Source organism: Sciurus carolinensis, chromosome 17 (assembly GCF_902686445.1).
Source record: "Sciurus carolinensis chromosome 17, mSciCar1.2, whole genome shotgun sequence".
Taxonomy (NCBI): domain Eukaryota; kingdom Metazoa; phylum Chordata; class Mammalia; order Rodentia; family Sciuridae; genus Sciurus; species Sciurus carolinensis.
The window spans coordinates 512,784-538,015 of NC_062229.1; the positions used below are offsets into that span (position 1 = coordinate 512,784).

Below are 25,232 nucleotides of genomic sequence, written 5' to 3' on the forward strand. Positions count from 1 at the left end.
GGCGGCGCGGCGGCGCGGGGACGCGCGGTGACCGTTGGCGCTGAGGGGAGGAGGCAGCAGCCGCCGCCGCCGCCGCCGCCGTTGCGCAGATCCGGGCCGCGGCTGTGGGGAGGGCGACGGAGCGGGTGACCTTCCGGAGGCGGGAGCGAGCCAGGAGGCCCGGGGACGCCGAGCGCCGCCGCCGCCATGAACAACTCGGGCGCCGACGAGATCGGGTGAGGACGGGCGGAACGGCCTGCGCCGCCGCCGCCGCCGCCCCGGGCCCGCGCCCCCGCCCCGCCGCCGGCCCCGAGACGCCGCCCCCGGGGCGGGCCGGGCGGGGGGCCGGCCCGTCAAGGTCACGCCGGCCGGGGGCGGACGCGGGGCGTAGGGCCGGGGGCCGAGCCGGCGTGCGGGGCGCCTCGAGGGGGCGCGGGGGGCGGGCGGAAGTGCGGGGCGCGCCGCCGCGCCATGTCGCGATTCGGCCCGCGGGGCCCTGCGCCGTGCCCGAGGGCCCCGGACGCCCCGGCCCGCGCCGGAACTGGGGTCGGAGCACGTGGCGAGGAGGCGGGCGGCGAGGCCGGGGTCGCGCGGGGCCTCGGCGCCCGGCGGCCCGCAGTGCAGCCGCCCGCCCGCCCGGGCCCGGCGCCGCAGGGTGGGCTCGGCAGGGGCGGCGCTGAGGAGGCGCGGCCGCCCGCCTGGGGCAGGGCGCGCTGGGCTCGCGGATCCCCGGGCGCCTCGGCCCCGGCGGCGTGTGCGGAGTGCGGGTGGCGGAGGCCGGCCCGGCCGCCCTGCCGCCCTGCGCTGGTGGACGTGCTGAAGCGGGCCACGGCCCTGGGTCGGCCTGGTCCGGCCTCCAGCCCGGTGATGGGGCGAGTGCAGGTGGGGCCCGGGGAGAAAGGGCGGGCCGCGGGGGCGCTGGCCGCGCCCCTGCTGCCCTTAGCCGAAGGCCAGGCCCTGCGAGCCCACCCTTCCCGAAGGAGGCAGGGCCACGGGCAGGTCGCTCGCTGCGTTGTTGCGGAGTGCTGACCGGCTTGATCCCTGTCCACCTGTTTTACCCCGGGTCTTGGTGATGAGTGTTGTGAGCAGAGGCCCTGGGCCCTGCGCGGACTGGCCGCTCGGGAGCGCCACGGAGTAGCGGAAGGAAGGTCGGGACCTGGGGACCTTGCTCTGGCCGTGGTCCCCCTCCCCACGTGGCCAGGAGGCTTAGCGTGTTTTGTGTGCCGCCCGGGTTGGAACCTGGCGTCGTGCACACCAGGCCAGCGCTCCCCCAGCCAGCCTCGTTCCTCCAGACTTCTGATCACAGATAGCCCCAGAAATTGCTACTGCTTTGCAGGCACTAGCCTATTGCCAAGAAGCACTGGTAAGTGTGCGTCTCACGTAGAAACTGTCTTCGTGTGGGACCTTTCCTGCTCTGCTCAATTGTCCTAACCCTAGTAAAGTGCTTGTGGCCCTAGATAGGCTCCCCAGTGAGAGGTCCTCTTGGAGTTCCTGTGAGCAGACCACAGCTGCTCACTGGTGGTGAAGGTATGAAGTCCCGTGCTGAGATTAAAGCAGGTCTTCATTTTTAGGCAGGTGGCAGAGTGTATCAGGATTTGATGGATCCAAAGTGTGAAGTGACATCCACCCCACTCAGAACTCACCCTGCTGTCTGCCTCAAGGTCCCCCTAAGGTGTGGCGGACAGGAGCCACGTCACTGCTTCTGACCTGAGAGCCAGGGTCCATCCTCTTATGGGAAGGAAACTGGAAGGGAGATGGTATTTCCCCGAGCAGCCTGCACACAGTCCTGTTTTCTTTCTTTCTTTCTTTCTTTCTTTCTTTCTTTTTTTTTTTGAGTTGTAAATGGACAGAATGCTTTATTTTTTGTTTTGCTTTTATGCGGTTGCTGAGAACCAAACAGTGCCTCAAACATGCTAAGTAAGTGCTCTGTGACTGAATTACAATTCCAGCCCCTCTGTACGTAGCCTCAGGACCCTGTATCCCATGGAGTGCACTTATACCTAGGATCACTGTCTGGGAAAGCTGGCAAGGGATCATCCTTTTGATAAGCTCCACTTTTGGGTTCAAGTTTTTTGTTTTTTTGTTTTTGATTTTTTTCTTTTTTGGTACTAGGGATTGAACTCAAGGGTGCTCTACCAGTGAGCCATATCCCAAGCCCTTTTTATTTTATTTTTTTTTATTTAGAGACATGATTTCACTAAACTGCTTAGGACCTTGCCACGTTGCTTTGACTGTCTTTGAACTTGAGGTCCTCCTGCCTTAGCCTCCCAAGTTGCTGAGATTACAGGTGTGGTCCACTGCATGCCGCTTGGGGTCACATCTTTGAAGGTAGAGGTTCGTCTGTGGGCAGCCTGGTGTGAGAGTGTAAGTGGAGTGAGGCACCCAGAGTTTACTTTTCTGTATCCTGGTTCTCAAAGTCAGCCTACGGTCTGGCTCCTTAGGGCAGGAAGGAGTATGGAAGCAGTGAGGAGTTTCATGTGTGCCACCCTTACTAGAGGTGGTGAACAAGTGCCCGTACTTCTGCAGTCTGGACACCAAGTGGGAGAGTGTGGGGCTAAGAATAATGAGTGGGAAGGTCTGAGCCTGCTCTGCCTGGTCTTGGGGAAGTCATCCTAGCCTCAGTTTAGGTCCTTCCCATTCAAATTCATTTTTTAAAAATATTTTTAATTGCAGGTGGACAAAGTAGCTCTTTTATTTGTTTATTTTTTTATGTGGTGCTGAGGATTGAACCCAGTGCCTCACAGGTGCTAGGCAAGTTCTCTACCACTCAGCGACAACCCTAGCTTCCCATTCAAATTCTGAAACACAGACTTACAAAGAGCACTGGTTTCTGGGGTCTTATCTTGAGTGGCTGGCAGGTAACTGGTGTGTGGTCATTGTTCCCAGGTATGGGGGAGGCCCATGCCTACATTGCACGTAGACAAAAAGGCTTTGAATTGTCACCTCAAGTGCACAGGCCACGTAGTCCTGCCAGTCTTCAAGGTGATGGGTTGTCATGGAACTGGAGGGAGGGAAGTTGTGGAAGAATTATGTCTTAACTACACAGAATCACAAGACAGGGCATTGGACACCTTGGAGGAAGGAAGACTCAGAAAGGAAGGAAAGTCACAGATAGTGGAAGACCTTCGAATTTGGTGTGGGTGCACCTGCCTGCTTTTCTGCAGCTGGGCAGGGAGGATGGGCAACTGCTGAAGCTGATGTTAAGGAGATTCTCTGAGTCTGTTCTGTACTGCTGTGACAGGCTTTCTGAGACTTGGAAAATAAAAAAAAGTTTATTTTCTTCCAGTTCTGGGGGTTGGAAGTCTGAGGTCCAGGGCCCATGACGGTGAGGGCCTTCATGTGGTATCATATGTGGCAAAGGTGGTGTCTGGCAACATGGCCCACAGGAGAGAGGGAAGGAACTGAATTCATCCTTTATGTGGGAATCCAATATGTGATAAGGGCCAGGAGTCCAGTCAGGATGGCTCTGTCCTGTGATCCAAAATCATCTCAAAGAGGTCCTACCTCTCAGCTCTTGTTCTGGGGATGACTGTCCAATTCTAGAGACTTTGGGAAACATATTCTGACTACAGCAGAGGCAGTCCTGCGTGGAGCGATCCACAGGCAAAGGGCTTGGGTTCTTCTGAAATGGTTTATTGAAATGGCTTTGGAATTTAGACACCCAAGAGTTGAGCTCCCCACTGGACCCAGTGTCTGCTCCCTGTAGGGCGTCTCCTGAGGACAGAATTGCCCAAAGTGAGAGCCACAGTTGAGGATTGTCTTAATGCTTACTTCATTTGCAAGTCGTCCCTGAGCAGGGACTGTGCTGACCTTCTCTATACTCAAACTTTTTTTGTGGGTGCAAGGGTGCTGCCGGAGTGAGCACAGTCTTGCTCCTTGTGACCTGGTTCCAATGTGTACCTGCATTTGTTCTGTGTGGATTTAGGACTTATTTCCTGTGTTGGTCTGGTCTCAGTCCTGCAAAATTGGCCAAAGAGTTGGAATGTGCTTCTAACTTCTCTTTGATTTTGATGGTGTGAAGTAGGCCATCTGCAGAGACCTAGCACTGCAACCCGTGACAAGACCTAGTAACTCAGTGCTCTCCCCACCTCCTGGGAGTACAGTGGTCTTGATGCTAACCCTTCTCTTTGCCAGAGAGATTGAAGCTCATGAGGTCAGGGGACTTGGCTCAGGTCACCCAGGGAATGGATAGGCCAGACTGGGGAGTCCCAAGCCCTTCACTGTCTTGGAGATTGCATGTAGGCCAGGCCTGACTGTTCTCCCAGGTTGCAATTTTGTCATCAGTGTGTAAGATCTTTTCTTCCAAGCAGGCCCTGTCCCATGTCACCCCTGTTCCTTTGGAAGGTACCACAAGCAGTTGTGCCGCTTTACCATGTCAGTCACCATAATTGCTTTGAGTGATGCTTTAGGCAGGAGGCCAACTACTTGACGAGTGCTTTGCTTTAACTTTTTTTTTTTTTTTTTTTTCCTTTTGGCAATGCTGGGGATGAACCTAGGGCCTTGGGCATGCTAGGCAAGCTCTTTAGCCCTGAGCCACATCACAGTCACATCCCAGTCCTTGACAAACAATCTTACTGATTTTGGTTGGACAAGGAAGACTCTGGAATGCCTGGGAGGGCAGGACACAGAAGATCTTGAGGGGCGAGGGTGTTGATGTCACCAAGTAAACCAGGGATGGGGACATGTAGGGGCTCTTCATGAAGCAGCATGTCACCACCCATGAAGTCATAAGGCTTCTCCTGTGTCATGTGTCCCTGCTGTCAAGGGAGAAGCTGAATTGGGAATGAACCACAGGCTCACAGTTCACATGGGTGCTGTGATCCCGGTCCCCATCTGGCCCTTGGTTCATTTCCCTATGTTGGGCAGGAGTATGTGCCTTCTCAGGGCCTGCCTCCCTCCCTTTGGGAGAATACGGACCCCGGGTGATTCTAGAAGTCATGGTTCAAAGGATGGCAAAATTCTGGGAAATTAGGCCCAGGAGGTCCTCACCTGAAGAGACTAGAAGGTCCACACATAGGCTCTGCTTGTTTATGTTCTTGAGAAGAAAAAGGCCCCATTACAAAACAGTTGAGATTGGTCCTGGCCTTTTGCTGCTTGCCCTGTGAACTAAGTCCATGAAGACCCAGTGACTGCCACAGAGCCTGTGCCAGTCAAGTCAGTCAATGACTCAGATGCCCTGCCGGAGGTCACCTGCCTGTTGACTGCCACCAGTGAGACTGCTTGCTGGATCCTAAAGCCTGCCAGAAAGCCATAGCTTTCTGTGGTTAACCAGGACCAGGGGAAGCCCTTGGAGATTTACTTTCTGGCATAAATACCTTGTGGTTGTACATAGCAGAAGCTGGGAAGTCATTCTCAAACAGGTTTCAGTTGGAGCAGGCAGAAGAGAGCAGGCAGGCCACCTCTGCACAGTTCCTTCCAGATTGAAGCCTTCTGCAGGCATAGGTTAAACACTCAGCATTGAGCATGCACAGAACTAGTGGGCTTCGGGCTGGATCTGAACTTGGGTACAGTGCTTGCATGTCCCGGAACACACTGGTTTGGACAGGTGGTAGCAGTCCTGGCTGTGGGCCACTTGGAGAGGCCTGACTGGCTCCCCTGAATTCCAGTTGAGAGATGCTATTGTTGAGTAATGACCCCTACCCAGGAGCCCTGCAGAGGCAGAGCCTGGGAGCAGAGCTTTGTGCTACTTTACTTCACACCTTACATCCACATAGTGCGGGGTGGGGGCGGTATAGTCTGAGCAAGCAGGACATAGAAGCAGCTGGGCTACTGATTAGTGCAAAGAAGTGTCTTGGTCCCTAAGTGAGCTGATCCTGGTTAAGAGAACCTTCAAAATCTTTGACATCACCTCCCCTTAGCTTCTTGTTCATTCCTGGTGGGTTGGCTGCTAGGGGTGTTCTTACTTTATTGACTGAAAGAAACAAAACAAAACAAAAAAACAAGACTTAGAGTTTGGGACTTTGTGCCAGATTCCTGGAACTGACCTCTGCCACTGTGGAGATGCATACTTCTTCCTGGCACCTTCTGGAATCTTCCCACTGTTGAATGGGGAGAATATGCTCCTCACCTGCTGGCCCCTTCCAAGCAGGATTAAAGGAAAGACAAACAAAGTCTTCCCCGCAGCAAGTAGTGTGGAACTCTTGCTGTCTGTTAGGTTTTATGAGTGATGAGACTGTTTCAGAAGAAACATAAATTACATAATTTCTTCAGTAATGAAAGTTTTCATAACTTATAATTGTATATCACTTCAGGCTTACAGAGAAATGACCAACATAGTAACAAAAATTCCCATGATGTACTCTGCCCAGCCAGACTCACCACTGGCTGTGGCTCCATAGCTGCATATCTGCTGTACCCTTCATCCCATACTGGTTTTTTTGTTTTGTTTTGTTCTTGAAATACTTTAAGAGTAAACCAGAGACCTGATTCCTCTTACGGTGGACAACAAGATGTACCATTTCCCAAAGTAGAGTTGCCATAGAGTGCCATTTTGAGGCACATTTATCTGATCTGCAGGTTCTATTCCACTTTTCTCTGTTGTGATAATGGCCTTTGTAGCCTTTTGCCCTTAATACCTAAGTTTTGAAATTTAAATGAGGCTTAGAATCTAGACTAGTCTGACCAGTTCTGTCCTAGCAGTGGCAGCCCATGGCAAGGATTGAGTTGCTTGGAGGAGGGACACCTGCTTACCCCCTCATTGATTTGTTTGGAAGCTGTGCTAAATAAAGACTGATATTTCTTGGTGAGGTGGGTTTTGCTTTGATTTGGGTTCTGTATATGTCACTAACCTTCTCACCAGTGGCCTGCCAGAGGCTGCCTGCCTGGCCTGACCTCACCTCAGCACTCTCTGGCCCCATTCCAAGGTGCGTAGGAGACTCATGGTTTTAAGTTAATGAGGCCTAAACCTGAGCCTCCTGTGGCTGCTTGATCAGCATATCTCCCCGGGAACATGCCTTTACAGATCCGTCCTCAGGAAGGCTCTGCATCCTTACCTTCCACATCCCCCACCCCGTGCAAGAACTGGGCAAGGCAGTGCTTACTTATTGGCACTTGGAAGATGGTGGTGGGTACCTTTCTGGTGGGGAGAAATTGCTTTTCACACTAAATACAAATCACCTTTCCTTGGAGAAAAAGAATAAGAACAATCCCTGACAGTTGCTGTGGTGGACATCTTTGCCTAGGACTGACGCAGGGAGGCCAGTGTTTAGAGGCTAGCAACAGTCATGGAATTGAGCAGTGATGGGTGCATCAGCTGCCTTGCCAGGGTTTCCCTGGGGCCAGCAGTCAGCTGTCAGAGAGGCTTCTTTTTCGCTCTAAGCTCCCTTCTAATGGCTGACGAGGCATTGCTCGTTGGGGAGGAGTCTTGTCTCAAAGCCCAGTGAGATTGGGCACACCTGTCATCCTTCCTACTCAGGAGGCTGAGGCAGTAGGATCTCAAGTTTGAGGACAGTCTAGGCAACCTAATGGAGACCCTACCTCAAGATAAAAAATGTTTAAAAAGTACTGGGGGTGTAGCTCAGTGGTAGAGTGCACCTGAATTCAACCCCCAGTATCAGAGTACCAGAAAGGAGACCCCAGGGTTGTATAGTGGTCTGGTGTTCACAGTGATGCCTGAAGATTTATCGTGTCTCAGGAGGTGACTCTAAGCCTGAAAGGTGCTCTGGTCTCTGAAGATGGTCTAGTTGGGAGGGTGATGATGGGTTTGGCACAGCCGAGGCTCAGATGAAGGACCTGATGAGTGCTTGTCCCGTTTCCTGGTGTAGTGGGCAGGGCATGAGAGCTTGGACTGCCCGAGTTTGAAGGAATCCTGAGACCCCACAGGCAGGTGAGCCCTGAGGCCTGATGTGTGTCTCAGCTGTGCCCAATGGGTACTCTGGGCGACACAAGGTAAACACAGCCCTTGGCCTCACCAAGGCCTACAGGGCATTTGCCCCTGGCTGCTTCTGTTCCACCTGGGTCCTGCCAGGCCCATGAGAATAGGAAAGCTGAGCCCTTGGAGATGGGATCTTTCATGAACACCCCAGTGCATCTATCCAAAAAGACTCCCCAGAGGCTGCCTTGGGTTGGGGATGTGGGCAAAGGGCTCCAGCACTGAACCTACACCCTCAACTGTAATTGAGAGGCCGGGTGGGACAAGTCTCTTAGGTGTCAATTTCTTTTCCAGTTTACTGTGTATAAAATCAAATCTAGACTTCTTAATTCTTTTTCCTGATTATAAAATATTTGCAAATGTAGAAAGGCATTTCCAAACCCCACTTGGAAGCAGCACGATTTCATGTGGTCAGTGGGTCCTATGACACACCTGAGGTACCAGTTGGAATCGTTGTTCATGTCTGAACAGTGTGGACAAGACTGTGGCTGTGTGTGCTCCAGGGAGCCATACATGAGCACATTTGCACATAGTCCTTCCACATTTGAATTACAAGCTTGTCATGGTGGGATGGAAACGTTCCTGAACTGAGAGCCAAGTTGATCTGAACGTTTTCTGTTGGATTGCAGGAAGCTCTTTGTGGGCGGCCTTGACTGGAGCACGACCCAAGGTAGGTGCTGCAGGCCACAAGGCTGCCTGACCTCCTCTCTTGCTACTGCCTGGGATCTGTTGAAGTCCTGGGACGTTGTCTCGGTTCCTGAGTAGGAGACATTTGACTGGGAACTGTCGTGGGGCGGTGGGGGGGAGCAGAGAGGTAGTGATGTTCCCTTTGAATCTGTTAAATTGGTCCTGGTCTTTCCTGTCAGAACCACAGGAAGACTGTAGACCACAGTTCCAAGCCACAGGTAGGCTGTGGAGGTAGAACTGTTCACTGTGGAGTGGAGGGCTAGGGTTTTGCTGGGCAGTCACTGTGTTCAGAAACAAGTAGGGCAAAGTTTGTTGTCAAGTCAGCATTCTTGGGTTACTGGTTGTCACTCAAGAGTTGTCATGTTTGCATCCCCTTAAGCTTTGCTCTCGTGTTCCTGTGAAGCAGAACGGAGCTATCTGCTATTGCTGAGGTCACTTGTCCCTTTTCTAATTTATGAGGATGTAATACATCTGTCGTGCAGAATTTCCCTTGTCTATCTCCATATACCTCTTCTGGGCCCTCTTCCTCCCCCCAGCAGTTAGTTACTAAGCCAATTCACATGTTGCTCACCCCAGACTTTTTCAGGTAAGGCTGATGAACTGGAAGAGAGCAAGTGAGTGTGCATGTGTGCACGCCTATGGGTGAGTGTGCACCCTCCAGCTGTGATGTGTTTGCTTAATGCTGTGGTTTGTGTGTGTTTGTGTTTTTGTTCCCAATCTCTGAGCAGAGACTCTGCGCAGCTACTTTTCCCAATATGGAGAAGTTGTAGACTGTGTTATCATGAAAGATAAAACAACCAACCAGTCTCGTGGTTTTGGGTTTGTCAAATTTAAAGACCCAAACTGTGTGGGGACGGTGCTGGCCAGCAGACCACACACCCTGGACGGCCGGAATGTAAGTGTCTTTGCCTCATTTTTTCCTGCCCTGTATTTTGTTTGCCATTCCTTCAACTTAACTTTGTGACTGAGTTTTGATTGATGTTTACTTTAGAGCCTTTTAGTGTGGGCTGGATTTAAAGGGGTTGGGCCTTGGTGCTTGGACTAGCTAGCTATTGGAGGAGTGGGTTGATTGGGTGGCCTGTGTAGGCCAGTGTGCCGTGCAGCTGGCTGCTGTTGGAAACACCTTCTTTTCTAGAGAAAGTAGCCTATGTTCACAATGGGCTGGTTTGAAACTTCCTACAGATCGACCCGAAGCCATGTACTCCTCGGGGAATGCAGCCAGAGCGAACACGGCCGAAGGAAGGATGGGTAAGAGGCTGGGGTTGGGAGGCCTTCTTGTGTATGTCTTTTTCTTTTTTTTCTTTTCATTTTTTTTTTTTTTTTTTTTTTTTTTGTACTGGGAATTGAACCCAGGGATGCTTTGCCACTGAGCTGCACTCTCAGCCCTTTTTTATTTTGTATTTTGAGACTGGGCCTTGCTAAGTTGCTTAGGGTCTTACTAAGTTACTGACACTGGCCTTGATATCCTCCTGCCTCAGCCTCCTGAGTTATTGGGGATACAAGTGTACCCCTCAGCTCCTGGCCTCTTTGTGTGTACTTTGGGCAGATTTGAAGGGAAAATATCCTTTTCTCTGATGTTGTTAACTCATTAAAATGGAGAGCGATAGAGGCCTTTTAGAGGGCCCTGGAGCAGTTGAGAATTGCCCAGACTTAGCCTGTGCTGCATTTTATCTTGTAGCCAAGAAAATTCTTAATGTCTACCGTAAGGAGAAAAATGACCACTTACACCGCTTTTCAGGAACCTTTGGTTTTGTCCCAGCTGACCTCCCCATGCCTGCCTTCCCCTGAGTGGCCAAGGGTATCCCCACCATGAAGGAGCTCTCTCATTCACCATGTAAACATCCCACAACCACCAAAGTGCCCAGCACCTACCTAGCATGGCCATCTCTCCCCTCCCAGATGTCTATGATCATGGGTGAGGGAGGGCACTGGGTCAGCTGAACTTAAGACCCCTCCTGTGGTGATGGTTTCTCACTAACTGTGGTCCCTGGTGCTCAGCTCCAATCATCACACTTTTCTTGGGTGGTGTTTGCTTGGCTTCTGGGTTTTGCCAATGTACATACCACTTTTGCCTGGCCCAGCAGTTGCATCACTAGAACTTCATGGGACAGTGCAGATGGAGAGCGCCCCTGTCCTTACAGAGAACTGGACAGCACTGAACTGACCCCCTCCATGTGCTTCTGGTCAGAGGGCTGGGTAGAGCCTGAGAATCAGCCTTCCTAGCAGAATCCTAGCTGCTGTGGAGGATGAGACCTTAGACCCCTGCAACAGTTCTTTTCCAATGTTTTTTTACAAAATTTTTTTTAAGTACAGGAAAATTGGAAGATTAGTACAATGATTATTGAAATACTCCAGTAGATTCATCTGTTATCAGTGTTTTACCAAATATCTCTGTGTATTTATGCCTATCTCTGACTACATGTATCCCTCCTAACTAGTGGCGTGTCCTCCTAAAGTCAGATCCCCCACTCTCACCGTCGCCATACCTAAGGATGTCGCGTGTCTGGTCTGTACTCCTGTTTCCAGAATTGCTTCACAAATGTCTCTGTCTCCTGGAGTCCAATCAAGGGTCATGTTCTGTCTGGTTATTGGTTAAGTCTTTTTTCTTTTTTTTTTTTTTTTTTGATGGACACAATATCTTTATTTATTTATTTTTTTATGTCGTACTGAGGATTGAACCCAGTGCCTCACGTGTGCTAGGCATGTGCTGTACTACTGAACCACAACCCTAACCCTAGTTAAGTATTTTTAGTCTCTTCACAGCTTCATAAAATGTATTAGGCATGTAATAAACTGCATAACTTGATGGCTTGATCCACTTGTGCACCCCTGAAACCATCACTAGTCATGGCGCTGAACTCTCACCCCCAAAAGTCTGGTTTCTTATTCCAGAGCAGTTGGGTCAACGTAAAACATGATGTCCTTGGATAGAGAGAGGAAGTGGGGGTTAGGAACAGAGAGGCAGGAGGAAGGAGCAGACATCTTGCAGAGTCGCTTCTCAGCTTTCTAAGCTATGATCCTCAAAGCTGCCTTCTGATTCCTTCAAAAATCTCTAGCTTTGCATTGCAGAGCTGTGGGATTTTTTGAGACAAGGTCTTGATGTGTTACTCAGACTGTTCTTGAACTCCTGGACTCAAGCCACCCTCCTACCCTAGTCTTCCAAGTAGCGGGGACAACAAGCGTGCACCATCATTTCAGGCTTGCAGAGCTTTTAAATGTTATGGCTGCTGCAGTTTAGAACTGAGGCGGAACTTAAGGTGTGCTGTGTTTATGCTTACCTGAAAATACAGCCTTGCAAAAATGCCATAGATAATTGTCTCCATAGATGTCCAGAGAAATGGGTCAGTGCGGCTCAGTTTTTTGTGTTCTGGATTTTTAGAGTGTTTTGGTCTGGTTTTCAGCCGATTCTGAGGATGGATGCAAAGATGATGTCACACCCAGCTTATGGGAAGTGTTTGGGGTCCTACCACAAGCTAACCCCCTTCTCCTTCTCGACACAGCAGAAGGGACCCCGGAGCGATAATAGTAAATCAAACAAGATCTTCGTTGGTGGGATTCCTCACAACTGTGGTGAGACAGAGCTCAGGGAATACTTCAAGAAATTTGGAGTGGTAAGTTCCTTGCACCCCAGTGCGCTGGCTGGTCCTGGTAGCTGCTGCCGGTCCTCGACCTCCTCAGGGTTGGAGGATCTGCTGCACATTCCCACGTCCCCCATCCCCACCCCCACAAAAAAGACCAAGACCCAGCCTTCCTCTTCTGTGGCCATTTGAGATCCAGCAGAAGGTTCCTATGGCTCTTCCAGCAAGTGATTAGATGGACTCCAGGATTGCCCTTCTGATTGCCTTGTGCCCATCATGGTTTGAAGCATCAGATAATGGTAGTGAAGAGGATGGGGTTTGGCTTGACTGTGGAGCCACCCTGTGTGTGAGAAGTCATGCTGCCCCTTGGTTGCTGGAGGGATAGCCCTAGACCAGGTCCACACAGAGGTTAGCATCTTCCCTTCCCAAGGGCCCAAGACCAGGTACCCACCAGTGGGAGCAGCTTTCAGGTACATCGGGCTCACCTGGTGTGGTGCTCTCCTGGGTCCCTGCATCAGCAGAACAGCCCAGCAGTCTGGAAAGGAACTCGCTCATTCTCCAGGCCTCTCTGGCATCACAGGTGTTTTGACCCATTTCCTGTTTGATGTTTTCTCTGTGATGGCAAAGCTGTTCCTGAATGGTTTCGTTTTCTGGGAAAGACTGAAATCCTTGAGAATCTCTTGGAGATTTAGATTTTGAGGAGTCGTACAGGGAATTTAAAACATCCCGTTTGGGCAGACCATGGGATGTTCAGCCAGCCCTGGGACTTGGCACTGGGGAAGGACTGAAGTGGGCCATTGCTGTGTCTGGAGGGAGGTGCATGGACTTGGCTGGCCCATCAGCTCTGGACCACCCTGTTAGCGGTCCAGGTGCAGCCTGTTTCATCAGGTGTTCCTGAGGGTGCTACAGACTGGGCCAGGGAGGAAGGGGTGCTGGTCAATGGCAGAACACAGAGCCACGGCTGATCAGTGCTGCTGCCTAAATCCTGGAGCCCACAGCTACATGTGATGAGGGCTGAGCTTACTTCACCTAAGTCTTACTTCCCTCAAATGTGAGTGGAAGGGTACCTGTGGGCTCTCTTAGATCGCATCCCCTGCTAGGATGTTCAGCTGGGATCAAGGTTGCCCCACCTTTCTCTTTGTTGGGCAGTGGGATGGGCTTGTGTCCTTCTGCCTGCCCTGGAGCCCTGGGGCCAAGCAGTTCATCCTGTGTCCCTGTCCACCCCATCAACGTTGGAACTTCCATCTGCTCTCAGACACTAGTCCCTATAAAGCTGAACTTGGCCCTAAAATTTCCCAAGCTCAAGTATGGTGTTCCCAGTGTTCCCAATAGTTGTAACTCAGGGCTCTTACTGGAACAAGAAGTGGCACCTGCCTCTTGCTGTGCCTGGATGTCACTCTGCTTTGTCCCTTTCCAGGTCACCGAGGTGGTTATGATCTATGATGCGGAAAAGCAGAGGCCTCGAGGTAACGGCTAATCTAGTTTGTCCTGACCTGTGTCCCTTCCCACTCAGATGGCAAACTATCTCACCCCCTTAGACACAGCCTAGGTGGTGGTCATAGGGAACATTGCTCAGTAAGGACAAATTGGAGACCTAACCGCTAAAACGTAGGCTCTCCCCCGCGCAGCTCCATTCAGCCTGTCTGTGCTTCCCAAGGTCAGACATCACACATTGTTTTTGGCTCGTTCTTGTGAAGTTTTTATGACCTGACATGAATTTGGATGTGGTTTCTGTTTTAATGTCTCCTGAGGAGTGTGGTTCTGCAGACTGAGCTTCTCTCACACCCGCGTCATCTCATCCTCACCAGTGTGGCCAGTCAACTCATGTGCCAGCTATACCCGCCCAGCTCAGCTTGGAACCCGGGCTTCCCTCTGTCCATCCCATGCTTTTCTTCTACCCCCTCATTTTTTCCCCTTCAGCCAGAGGGGCAGGTGGGAGGAGGGGTGAGGCGCAGTCTCGTGCCCTCCTGCGTCCTTCCCCAAGCTTCCCACACCTGTGTGTCTGCGCTGGTCTGAGAGCGGGTGAGGATGCCCACTTTCATGACCCCCTGCCTTTTTTTTTTTTTCTTTTCTTTTTTTTTTTTTTTTTTGTGGCTGCTGCTATTTGTTGCTGCCCATGTTTTTGGTTCATCAGCCGCTTTTGGACTGGCCATGTGAGCAGACCTGCCAATTTTAGGTCTGCGCAGTGGCTTTATGTCACACGTCCCCTCACGCACCATCTGCCTGAGGTCAGGCGGAGGCAACCCCTTAGCGCCAAGCGGCGCTAGCCCGCAGCATGTGCCCGCCATGCTGGAGAATAGTTTGCCATTTGAACCTCCATCCTCCTCTTATCCATGGTTAAGGAACGTGTTGCTCACTTGGTGATTAAGCTGTTAAGTCTTAATTTAACGTAGACATACGTGCTTAGCGATGTACTTAAGTGTTTCATAGTAAAGTACAGTAATGTTAAGTAAGCTGTTTTTCCTTTTCTCTCTGTGAATTGTTTGTGATTAACGATATCTCTTTAGATTTCTCTTCTCCAGGTGCTAAATTATATCACACAGGTACAGGCCCGTCCCGCAGTCAGAGGAGGGAGCGGCTTTGCTCCAGTGGGGTGTAAACGAAGTTTCAGTGTGTTTCTGTCCCGCTGCCGCCTCTTGACAGATCGTTCCTAGACAGCCTGCCCTGGGCTCCCTACCCACGGCCCACCGCCTCTTGTACTGTACACGGACCGAGCCAGCCCTGTGGCTTCAGACACTCCTGATGTTTGAGAAAATGTCAACTTTCTAATATGTCGTTCTTCACCTTTATTGTGTTCCAAATATCGCCTCTGGTCTTGTGAACCTCCGGTGCTTGGGAATCTTGGGTGCTCCTAGTCCCACTGCAGCTGTGCAGGGCTGTCCGCCCGCTCTGATCATGCTTGTCCGATCTGGACTGGAAGTAGCTAGGGTTGCAGAACCCAGCTGGTGGGAGGCAGCAGGGGCAGACATTAAGAAAGCTTCTGGCTGGTGTGGGACCCATGTTTCCTGCCTCCCTCAGCGATCAGGCTTGGGAATTATCCCTGGGGTTGCCAGATTATCAGAGGGCAGGTTAGCAGGTCCTCCCAGACAGCAAGTCCCTATCTTCTTGGCTTTGCAGAATCTTTTAAGAATTGGTATATTTCCCTTCCCTTCTCCCTTCTCCCTGTTCCTTGTCTTGGTTTACTTGAGATAGTGGACATGTATGTCCCTGTACACAAGACCGTCCCTGTGTCTTCACCACACCATCTCCTGGTGTAAAAATTCGTACTGCTGCGCGGTGGACCTCACACGGCCCTCCCCACATTCCTGACTTCTGGCCTTGCGCTCTGTCCAGCCTGCTGCCTCCGCTCACCTCACGCTCCCTTCGTTCTTGGGTTTTATCCCTTCCAACCTGTGTTCCCTTCTGTGTGCTTTGCCCTCATGATTTCACTTTTTCTCCTCTCCTGTCATGTCCTGACATCTGCAGGTGCGTGCAAGTGCGCAGTCATGCTTAGGTGCATGTGTGCGCACATAGGGCAAATCAGATGACTCCTGAACCTGGTTCCTTTGCTGTGGTCTTGGTCACCTCCAATTCTTGAGCTGTCATTTCTTCCCCATTTCCCTCCTCTTCCTACCCACAGTTTTGCTTATAACTTCTCTACCTGGTCCCTGCTGACTGCAGCTCCAGCACCCACAGTTCATAAGCTTGAGAGGCCCTGTCCATGGCTGCTCCTTACCAGGGCCCCTTGCCTGCTCCAGACCCTGTGTCCCTTCTCCACCAGCTCGTGCCTCTATCCTGGTGCACGGTGCTGCCTGCATCGCGCTGTCCCTCTGCCATGTGATGCTTTGTAGCAGCCCTGTGCCCCTGGCGTAGACAATACCTCCATCAACCTGATTCTTGGCTCTTCCCCGCTCTTCCCTTGTCCATCTTTGTTCTTTTGAGGTCTTTGGGTAGCTGTTTGCTGCTCACTTCTCAGTGCCCGAGCACCGGGCCATCGGGAGGTGCTAGTGCTCATCAGGCCGCCTCAGAGGCCAGTGTGCTCTGTGGTCTCATTCCACTCAGACCAGAAGACAGGAGACTCTGGTCACTCCTATCCATAGAAAAGGAGACACACCCTGTTAGCTGGGTGGCTGCGCTCACCCCAGACCAACCAAACTTCGTTTATACTGCCACTTTCTTGTGTTTGGGAAATGCTAAATTTTTTTTTTTTTTTTTTTTCTTTTAAAATTTCTTTTTTGATTACATGGTGCCTCTTGCTCTTGCTGCTGACAGCAGAATTTGACCTGCTGGAACCCGTTGTGGCCTGTATCTTTGTGTATTACCTATTTATTTACCTGTATACATATATGCATATAAACATACGTATGTTACTTCTGGTAGGACTCCTTGGGCTTACCCAACAGCGTTGGATAAGCTTAGCGAGGCACTCACTGTGGTAGATTCTGTACTTTGTTTAACGCTTTAGAACGATATATGGCTGCTGTCAGCACTAGCTGCAAAGCAAATTGCAAACCAAGGGGGAGAATCCTGGGTTTCAGAAAAGCAGAAACACACCCATGCGTACACCCTTGACTGAGGTGGGCTCTTGGTGGGGGTCTCCCCTCTTAAGGGGTCAGCTTGCAGTTGTCTTCATAGGCAAGAGCCAGGACAGTGGCCCAGGCCTTGGACGACAGGGGTCTGTTTGCCTCACTGGCTGCAGCTCTCTGAGATGTGCCTCTCCTCCCCAGCACGTGCCTGATGCAGAGCCCCCGTCCTGGGCAGAGACCTCAGTCAGCTGGTGCAGAGTGCAGACGTCGCCGTCTGTCCACTCTTTTGGGCCAATGGCCCTCATGGGAGCCATGGCCCTGGGCTGTAGCTTTTCCACACGGGGCTTAGCTGAAACCCTGGGCCGATCCCTTGGTCCCTCCCTAATACTGTTCATCATCCTGTTTTGTGTCACAACACCCTGCTACCTTGATTCACTCTTCGTCGTTGGCTAGGTTTTGGATTTATTACTTTCGAGGACGAACAATCAGTGGACCAGGCTGTCAACATGCATTTTCACGACATCATGGGCAAAAAAGTGTGTAGTTGTAGTTTTATTTTACCTTAAGACCAAACCAAGTCTTAGGCAACTGAGGGATTTCACTGGAAAGGAAAATTCTGTAGTACAAAAAGAGGATCAGGCATGTTCACCTGGGATTGCTGACTGTGAGGTTGGACCTAGTTCTGCCATGGGGTTTCATCCTTTCTGAGCAGGGTGGCCATCTGGCTTCACTCCTGGAGCCTCTTCCCTGGGTGGCCTGGGTGGTGCTGGGGACGGGCATGCCCTGGTGTATTTGGGCTGGCCTCCAGTGAGATCGCAGTGTTGCCTCAGGCTTGGTTTCAGCGACCACTCCTTCAGATGTCTGCCCCAGCCCCCTTTGTGTAATGCTGACCTGTAATGTGATGAGCAAGGGCCTCAGAGATCCGAGGTTCCACTTAAAACTGAAAGAAACATGAAAACATCATGAAGGATTGGTTTTTTAAATTGGGTCACTTACTGTGAAACTCCGGGACCAGCCACATGCTCTCGATAGTACTTATTTAACCACCGTGCAGTCAAGTGACCTCTGGTTGTTTCATCTTCATACTGTGTTGCTGCCACAGCCGAGCAGGGACAGGACACAGGGCCCCTAGCATTCTGTTCTGCAGCCAGTCCTCATTGGGTGGTGTCAGAGAGGCCCCTTACCGTGATTTACCAGGACCTTTAGAGCTATCCAAGAATACCTGGTAGGACCCGTGCGACAGGATTCACAAATGCTTAGGGGCCTGATCTTTCCAGGATTCTTGTCTGGTGCTTGGAAAGCCTTCCACTTGCAGTACCAGGCCTCCTGGGCATGTGACTCTCATGTGATCTTTCCTGCTGCATAGCTTCTCTCTCGGGTTCTGCCCCAGGTGAGACCACAGTCACCTCTGTGGGTTTCTGCCCCGCCTGCCCCATAGTCTCCCTCTTGGAGCCTTGGTTAGCAGCAGAGGAGTGAGTGGTTTTGTATACCAGTGGCTTAGCTTTGCAGACTTCATTGATTCCATGTGGACGTAACCAAAGCAGGAAACAAACCTTGTTCTGACATTTCTTGCTGCTTTTAGTTTAAAATTAGCATGCATATTGCAAGGGGCATGGCTGCTATGAAAAAGGGTTTTAAAGGATTCTGTGTGCAGTGTTTTAAGATCCTGTGACATGGAGAATTTGGAGAAAGCGTGACCTTGACATGCAGGGCAGGAAGGGCAGCTCAGTACATGTCCCTGCTCTGTTCCCAGGCACCTCCCCTGGGTTCCCCCAAACAATGTCTGACTTGGCTGAGGTGACCTTGCAGGAGGGGCTCATTTTATAAGCTGATGGACACATGCAGGAGTCCAGATTGCCATCCCTAATCTTCACTGGCCACCATTGAACCTGCAGTGGGGACTTTCCCTTTGTAAAGGGCTTGGGGTGCACAAGGTACTGAAAGCCCTAGTGCTAGTGGTGGGCATCCCTTGTTCTAATAGGAAAGGGTACAAGGGTTTTTAAAATGGCAAGGACTGCTTTGCTTTGTGAGCAGGAACCGAATTCCCCTAAGAGTCACGTGTGAGGACTCATTAACTTGAGTCTTCTGAAGGGGCCCTTGGTCCTGCTGTCGCCTTGCCTTGAGCTAACGGGATTCGTCCCCATTACACAAGTGTCCCTGGGGTGACAGGCAGGTGGGGGGAATTTGTGCCTCTGCTGTGCTGTTCTCTCTGAAGGAATTCTGAAGGCACAATGCTTAGCTCTCCAGACTGAGACCCCCCAAAGATGACTCCGGGTGGACTCGTTGTCTTTTTTCTCATTAAAATTTATCATGGAAATAAGAAAGATTCAGGATCCTGGGAACTGAGGCAGCCCTGGAATTGGGGGTGTTTTTGCTGTTGTCAGTCTACCCATGTTTTAAAAGATGCATGAAGCAGGTCAGCCCCTGTGCTCAGAATAACTAGGTCAAGCACAGTCAGCTCGTGCTGTTCTAGCCCCTTGTCCTTGTTTCAAAGGCTGTGGCTCCAGCCAGTTCTGGGGAGAGGTCTGGGTTGCTGCCTAACACAGTATGAAGATTGCTTACTGATTCAAATGTCCATTTTATTGCATGTTTGTTTACTTTTTTTGTTAGATGTAATGTAAGATTCTCTTATCACATCCATTCCCTCTGACATTCCTTTGAGTTAATTGAGATTCTTTAAGCATTAGCCTGGGGAAGGTAAGTCTTTATCTTCCATTAGACATTTTAAATAAAAATTTAAGTCAAAATCAACTGTGTTTCTCAGGTATGCGCTAAAGTTGCAGTGAGGTGGGCTCTGAGAGGCCCTTGTGGCCAGTGGGCCCACCACAGGGCTGGGAATGTGCTGGTCCCTTGTTGTCCATGTTTTTAAGAGGCTGCCAAGGCTGCCTGCCGAGGGAGGCGCTGCTGTCTTAGCTGGAGTGAGATATCCTGGCATGCATAGGTCTGAGGGTTCCTGGCTCCTCCTGCTGTTCACAGCAGGTGGGGCGCAGGCTGTCTTTACAGTTGTATCTGTTGTACCTGAGAAACATTTTTTTAAACAAAAAGAGGAAAAAAAAAATTAAGAAAAGAAAAGTACTGGCCTAAATAAGGTTTATAGTTAAGTGCTTAGTCTTAAGTTATAAGATGCTAAGTGTAGTTGTAAGTTACTGAGGGTGTGTCTGAAGGGAAGGGGCGCTGGGCTGTAGCTTCTCCCTAAACCACAGCTTGGTTTGTTTAGGTGGAAGTTAAACGGGCCGAGCCTCGGGACAGCAAAAGCCAAGCGCCCGGACAGCCAGGTGCCAGCCAGTGGGGGAGCCGTGTCGTGCCCAATGCCGCGAACGGCTGGGCAGGCCAGCCCCCGCCCACGTGGCAACAAGGATATGGCCCACAAGGTAAGGCTCTTAGGGCCCTGGAGGGACCAGACCTGGGCTCCAGGACTAACTGGCTACCGTTACCTTGCTTGGAGGGCCATGGGTCCCCTGGGCCTTGGCTTCCTGCAGCCACCTGATGGACAGAGGTGTGGGGCAAGAGCAGCTGTTGGAGAAAACCCTGTGCTCACTGGGCACTGGCAGGCATTGCCAAAGTGAGAGCGCTCCTCCTGCCACACGCATTGTTAGTGCCACATGCTCTGAGCAGCTTTTCTAGAAGCCCTGCCAAGGTGCAGGCAGAAGTACTGTCACTCTTGGGAGGGCACCCAAAGGCTCTGCCATCTCTCTGACCCTCAGTGGTGTGGTTGGCTGTGGCTTAGGTGCTGCTTGCAGTTTAGGCAGATGGATCTTCCTATCCTTGGAGGATCTGTTTTGAGATTCCTTGTCTTATTACCCGTGTGCAGGTTTGTAGGAAGGGCTTCGGCGGGTCTTGAGTGGGCAGTCACAGAGAGTCAGATGTGGCCTAGTTGGTGTGAAGGGTCCTTTGCTGTCCCCAGTGTGGCATGTTGGGCAGCACCTCCAGGGGCACCATGAAAACCTGCCAGGTTTGGATCTTTGCATTTGCTGTCACCTCTGCCAAGCTGTGTGCCCTCCATCCCAGGGCCCACCTGTCGCTGGTGCTGCCAACAGTTTGAAGCAGGTGTTGCACAAATTAGCTTATACATACCTACCTGGGGTTCTCTGAGCTGTGATGTCAAGGTTCTGAGTGTGTCTCATCCATACCCTGAGCCTGTGGGTTCCCTTCCACCCTTGACTGGAGGGTTTCTTTGGGAACTCTCCCTGTTGGAAATGAGATGGAGTAGGCAAACCTTTCTTTTTCTTTCTTTGTGTGTGTGTGTGTCTGTCTGTCTGTCTGTTGTGTGCATGTGTGATACTGGGGATGGAATGCAGGGCCTTGGGCATGCCAGGCAAGTGCTGTACTACTGAGCCCCAGCCCTAGCCAGGGAAATCATTTTTTATGCCCAGGCGTGCAGAACGTCATGGGGACTGTCCCTGTGGTGCTTCAGAGCTGGGATGTCCTCCTGTACCTAGTGAGCAGACAGTGCCACCAGGTAGGGTGCCAGTGGAGAGGCACTTGGGAGGCATACTCTGGTCAGGGGGCTGTGTTGAGGACCAAGGAGACAAACTTCAGCTGGTGCCACCCATGTCCCTGGGCGCTGAGCCTCAGGAGGGGCCTGGGGTCAGCCCCAGTCTGTGGCACTTGCTCGTGGCAACTACTTGGCATCAAATACTGGGAGGACTTGGCACCAACCCTTCTCTTCTGTTTTCTCATCTAGGAATGTGGGTGCCAGCAGGACAGGCAATTGGTGAGTCCTTGTTTTTAGAGAAAGGGAAAGAGCAGAATCCGAAATCCTAGGCCGACTCTCAGAGCTCACGTCTGGTCTTGTCTATGGCCGGTAAAGCCGTTGTCAGTGTCTCTCTGGCCCTGGAGATCATTTCCTTTACTTCCTCTCCTGGTGAGGAAGAAGGGGAGGGGCCCGCTGCAGCCCCTGGCAGGCCTGGGTCTGGGCTGTGGCCAGGGGTTTGTGTCTGACGCTCTTTGCCCTTCACCCTGCATTGTGTGTTCCAGGTGGCTACGGACCACCCCCTGCAGGAAGAGGAGCCCCCCCACCGCCCCCTCCGTTCACCTCCTACATCGTGTCCACCCCTCCTGGCGGCTTCCCCCCTCCTCAGGGCTTCCCACAAGGCTATGGTGCCCCACCACAGTTCAGTAAGTTTTGAGTGGGCCCCTCTCCTATCAGCGCTGACACTGGGTGGGGAGCATAGACTAGGCCTTTGCTTCATGTGGCATTGGCCATGGAACTTGTTTGGGTGTGAAGCACAGAGACCGCACAGGTGGCTTGGGTTGCCTTGAGCCCATTCATGGCACTGAAGGAGGTCAGGTTCCTGCAGGAACTGACGTTTGCACTTGGCTTGCTCTCATTCCTCAGGAGGTAGGGAATCTGGACTTTCTCCATATTTCTTTATTTAGAAGTGAGGGAAGCTTGACACAGTGGCATACTCCTGTAATCCCAGCAGCTCAGAAGGCTGAAACAGAAGGATTGCAAATTCAAAAGCAGCCTCAGCAACTTGGCCAGACCCTGCCTCAAAAAAAAAAAAAAAAAAAATTAAATTAAATTAAATTTAAAATGGTGTGTGGCTCAGTGGTTAAGAACTCCTGGGTTCAATACCTGGTACCAAAAAAAAAAAGTAGTGGTAAGGGGTATTTGAGGTGTAAAAACTTTAGTTCTTAATTGATTTTCCCATACACTTTGTAAATCAAAGATCGAGGTGTAAAATCAGCAACCATGCCTAGAGTGTTCAGAGCATTTTGCTCATGTCCCTGGGTAACTGAACTTTTTAGCACCCATTTTCAGATGGAAATAGGAGGTGTACCTTACATCACCTTATCTGACATTATCATCCAGCATGACAGTTTTTGTGTTAAGTCCTTTCTAGGATGTGTACTTGGGGAGCATGTCAGTTTGGACCAGTCACATCTTGAGGGTAATCAGTGGCCACATTTGGCCAGGGCCCAGAACTGGACAGTTCAGTGCTATAGTCTGGCCCTTGGAAAATGGTTTGCCAATTCTTTTGTGGTGCTGGGAATCGAACCCACGGCCTTGTGATTGCAAGGCAAGCACTTTACCGACTGAGCTATCTCCCCAGCCCGCCAATTCTTGATGTAGACTTACCTAATCTAATTTTAATGACGGGAATTGGGTAGTCTAAGCTGGGCATGGTGGTGCACACCTGTAATCCCAGTGGCTCCGGAGGCTGAGGCAGGAGGATCTCAAGTTCAAGGGCAGCCTCAGCAATTTAGCAAGGCCATTTCTCAGAATAAAAAATATAAAGGACTGGGAATGTGGCTCAGTGGTTGAACACCCCTGGGTTCAATTTGTGGTACCAAAAAAGGAAAGAAAGAAAGAAAGGAAGGAAGGAAAGGAAGGAATGAAAGGAAAGGAAGGGAGGAAGGGAAAAGAAAGAAAAAAAAAATTGGGTTGTCTGAAGCCCTACAGCAAGGCAAGGGATGACAGTCCTCTCCAGCACCCTCTCTCCCTTTTTTTCTTTGTGATCTAAGGGTTGAACCTAGGACCTTGTCCATGTGAGGCAGGTGCTATACCACTGAGTGGCATCTCCAGCCCTTTGATCTCTTCTGAAAACTTGCCATGCTTGGCCCCTACCTTTGAGACAACTCAGACAAGTTACCTTCCCAAAGCTGTGTCCAGCTGCATTTGGTGGTAGCTGTTGTTTCTAAAGAAAGGTCTGCTGTGAAATGCCCCACTGCTATATTCCTGCCTGGTACTCTCTCCTGTGGTCACACCATTAGCACCTTGAGGGTCATCGTTTCCTTGGGGTTGTGGCCCAGGAGCAAGGATCCACAGTCTCTTCTGCAGGTTTTAGATGGAAATCCCATCTGGCAGCTCTTGTGGGGCTGATCTTTGGTTCTCTGCCCAGCTGACCCTGTGACCCTACCCCACGTCTGTGCCTTGCTATCCTCTGTCTACAGGTTTTGGCTATGGGCCTCCACCCCCACCACCGGATCAGTTTGCCCCTCCCGGGGTCCCTCCTCCTCCTGCCACCCCGGGGGCAGCTCCACTGGCCTTCCCACCACCTCCATCTCAGGCCGCCCCAGACATGAGCAAACCCCCAGCGGCCCAGCCAGACTTCCCCTACAGTCAGTATGGTGAGTGGTCTGCGCGTCTCCCCAGCCCCATGCTGGTCTCCTTCCCTCCGATGTGTTTCCCAGGGCAGAGAGCCAGTGTGCGGGGTTGCTGGAGAACTGGTGGCGGCGGCTGGGGCCCCGCAAAACTTAGGGCAGGAGCCTGTCAGTCAAGAAAGGTGGTCCCACAGCAGGCGACCAGGGCCTGCACCCTTGGCAACCTGAGGCTGTGACCGGGTCATGGGGAGGTTGCCTCCTGGGGTCACAGAAAGATGGCGGGGGGTGCTGTGATCATTGTCCAGGCTTGAAGTTGCCCTGTGTCCTCGCTAGAGGTCATTTGTCAGGGCTGTTCAGGCCCTCTGCCCCATGGTTATTTGTTTCTGGTGTGTCTTTAGTCCCCTTCAGTGCAGACTCCATGCCAGGAGCAGACCAGAGTCAGTAGCAGCCCTGGCTTGGACAGAGGCATTGTGGTAGACTCCATGGCTTGTCACTCTGTGGGTGGCTTCAGAGGAGGACACTGGGTCGAGACAGGACTTGGTCTGTGCTTCTCTCACTCTCCTGCATGAGCTCAGTGCCAACACCTGCCTTGTTTGGTGCAGTGACCCCCTTGGAGGGAGCTCTGCTCTTCAGTGGCTCCTTGAGGGACGTTGGCATGGGTGGATCCCGAGAAGGTGGTCTGAGCTCTGCCCTGAGCAAGGCCTCGGCTTCCAGGGCGCTGTGACGGTGCTCCCTTTTAGCCCTGCTCCTCAGCCTGGACTGAGCCGCAGTTGTGTGTTGTCTGAGGCCCTGGCCCACCTGAGTGACTCCAGGCGGCCCAGGTCCCAGCCCGCGTTCGCTACTGTCAGTGCTGGTTCTGGGCCCACCACAAAGCCCTGGCTGCAGGGGAGTACAAAGCGCCCGCGCGGGGTGTGCGAGGGTGCGTGTCTGCCGCTGCTCCTTGCCGGGCCACAGTGGGTTAGTCACCCTGGTCTCGTCTCTCGCCAGGCCTGGGTACCTATTCTCGAGACCCGTCGGGCTTCGGGCCCATTCTTTGTTTACACTCTTATGGTCAGGCTGAGCAGTGATGTGGCTTAGGTAGGTGCCGCCTCTTTCTACACGGTCCTCCCACCTGCCTGCACCCGGGAAGCGGACATGGCTTCCTTTGCCATCCCGGGCGGGGGTGGATACTTGGCGGTGCCCTCTGGGATGGGCCCCTTGCCAGTTTGAGGATCTCAACTGACCACAGCTGGCCCCAGGAGCACCCAGAGCCAGAGGGCCCACCTGTGTCCATGTGCGCCCCTGTTTGGGAACCCAGAGGGCCTGGATGGGGCTTCTTCCAAAGTGTGTGGTTGGGTGGGCAGGAGCAGGGCCCATCTCCATCCGCTTGAAGACGGTGCACCCCTTTTCCCAGAAGAACCTTCCACACCCCCGAGGCCAGCAGCATGAGTGTGTCTTGGGTCATGGTGAGGCCTAAATTGCCAAGTTAGTCTGCAGCTTTGAGCTCATGGCCGCCCTGCAGGGAGGACCGTGTGGTGTTGGGTGTGGAGATAGCCCCACAGGAGTGCTGAGGGTTACCCTGAGGGA

The 25,232-nt window shown here is 52.0% G+C and overlaps 1 protein-coding gene across 8 annotated transcripts in view; it reads left to right on the top strand.

Annotated features, from left to right (window-relative positions):
* The window catches only part of Dazap1 (DAZ associated protein 1), a 26,647-nt gene continuing 1,415 nt past the window's right edge, over positions 1 to 25,232 (top strand). Inside the window, exons 1-12 of one of the 8 annotated variants that reach the window (XM_047530271.1) lie at positions 1 to 215; positions 8,479 to 8,519; positions 9,265 to 9,431; positions 9,719 to 9,784; positions 12,037 to 12,147; positions 13,532 to 13,580; positions 17,073 to 17,155; positions 19,837 to 19,990; positions 21,304 to 21,333; positions 21,597 to 21,737; positions 23,517 to 23,693; positions 24,654 to 24,743. In XM_047530271.1, coding sequence (XP_047386227.1) covers positions 187 to 215; positions 8,479 to 8,519; positions 9,265 to 9,431; positions 9,719 to 9,784; positions 12,037 to 12,147; positions 13,532 to 13,580; positions 17,073 to 17,155; positions 19,837 to 19,990; positions 21,304 to 21,333; positions 21,597 to 21,737; positions 23,517 to 23,693; positions 24,654 to 24,733 — 1,128 coding nt within the window. In that variant the 5' untranslated portion in view covers positions 1 to 186 and the 3' untranslated portion in view covers positions 24,734 to 24,743. Of the gene's footprint in view, positions 216 to 504; positions 1,343 to 8,478; positions 8,520 to 9,264; positions 9,432 to 9,718; positions 9,785 to 12,036; positions 12,148 to 13,531; positions 13,581 to 17,072; positions 17,156 to 19,836; positions 19,991 to 21,303; positions 21,334 to 21,596; positions 21,738 to 23,516; positions 23,694 to 24,653; positions 24,744 to 25,232 lie in introns of those variants that run through there. The other 7 variants (XM_047530266.1, XM_047530268.1, XM_047530267.1 and 4 more) reach the window with 7 other exon arrangements.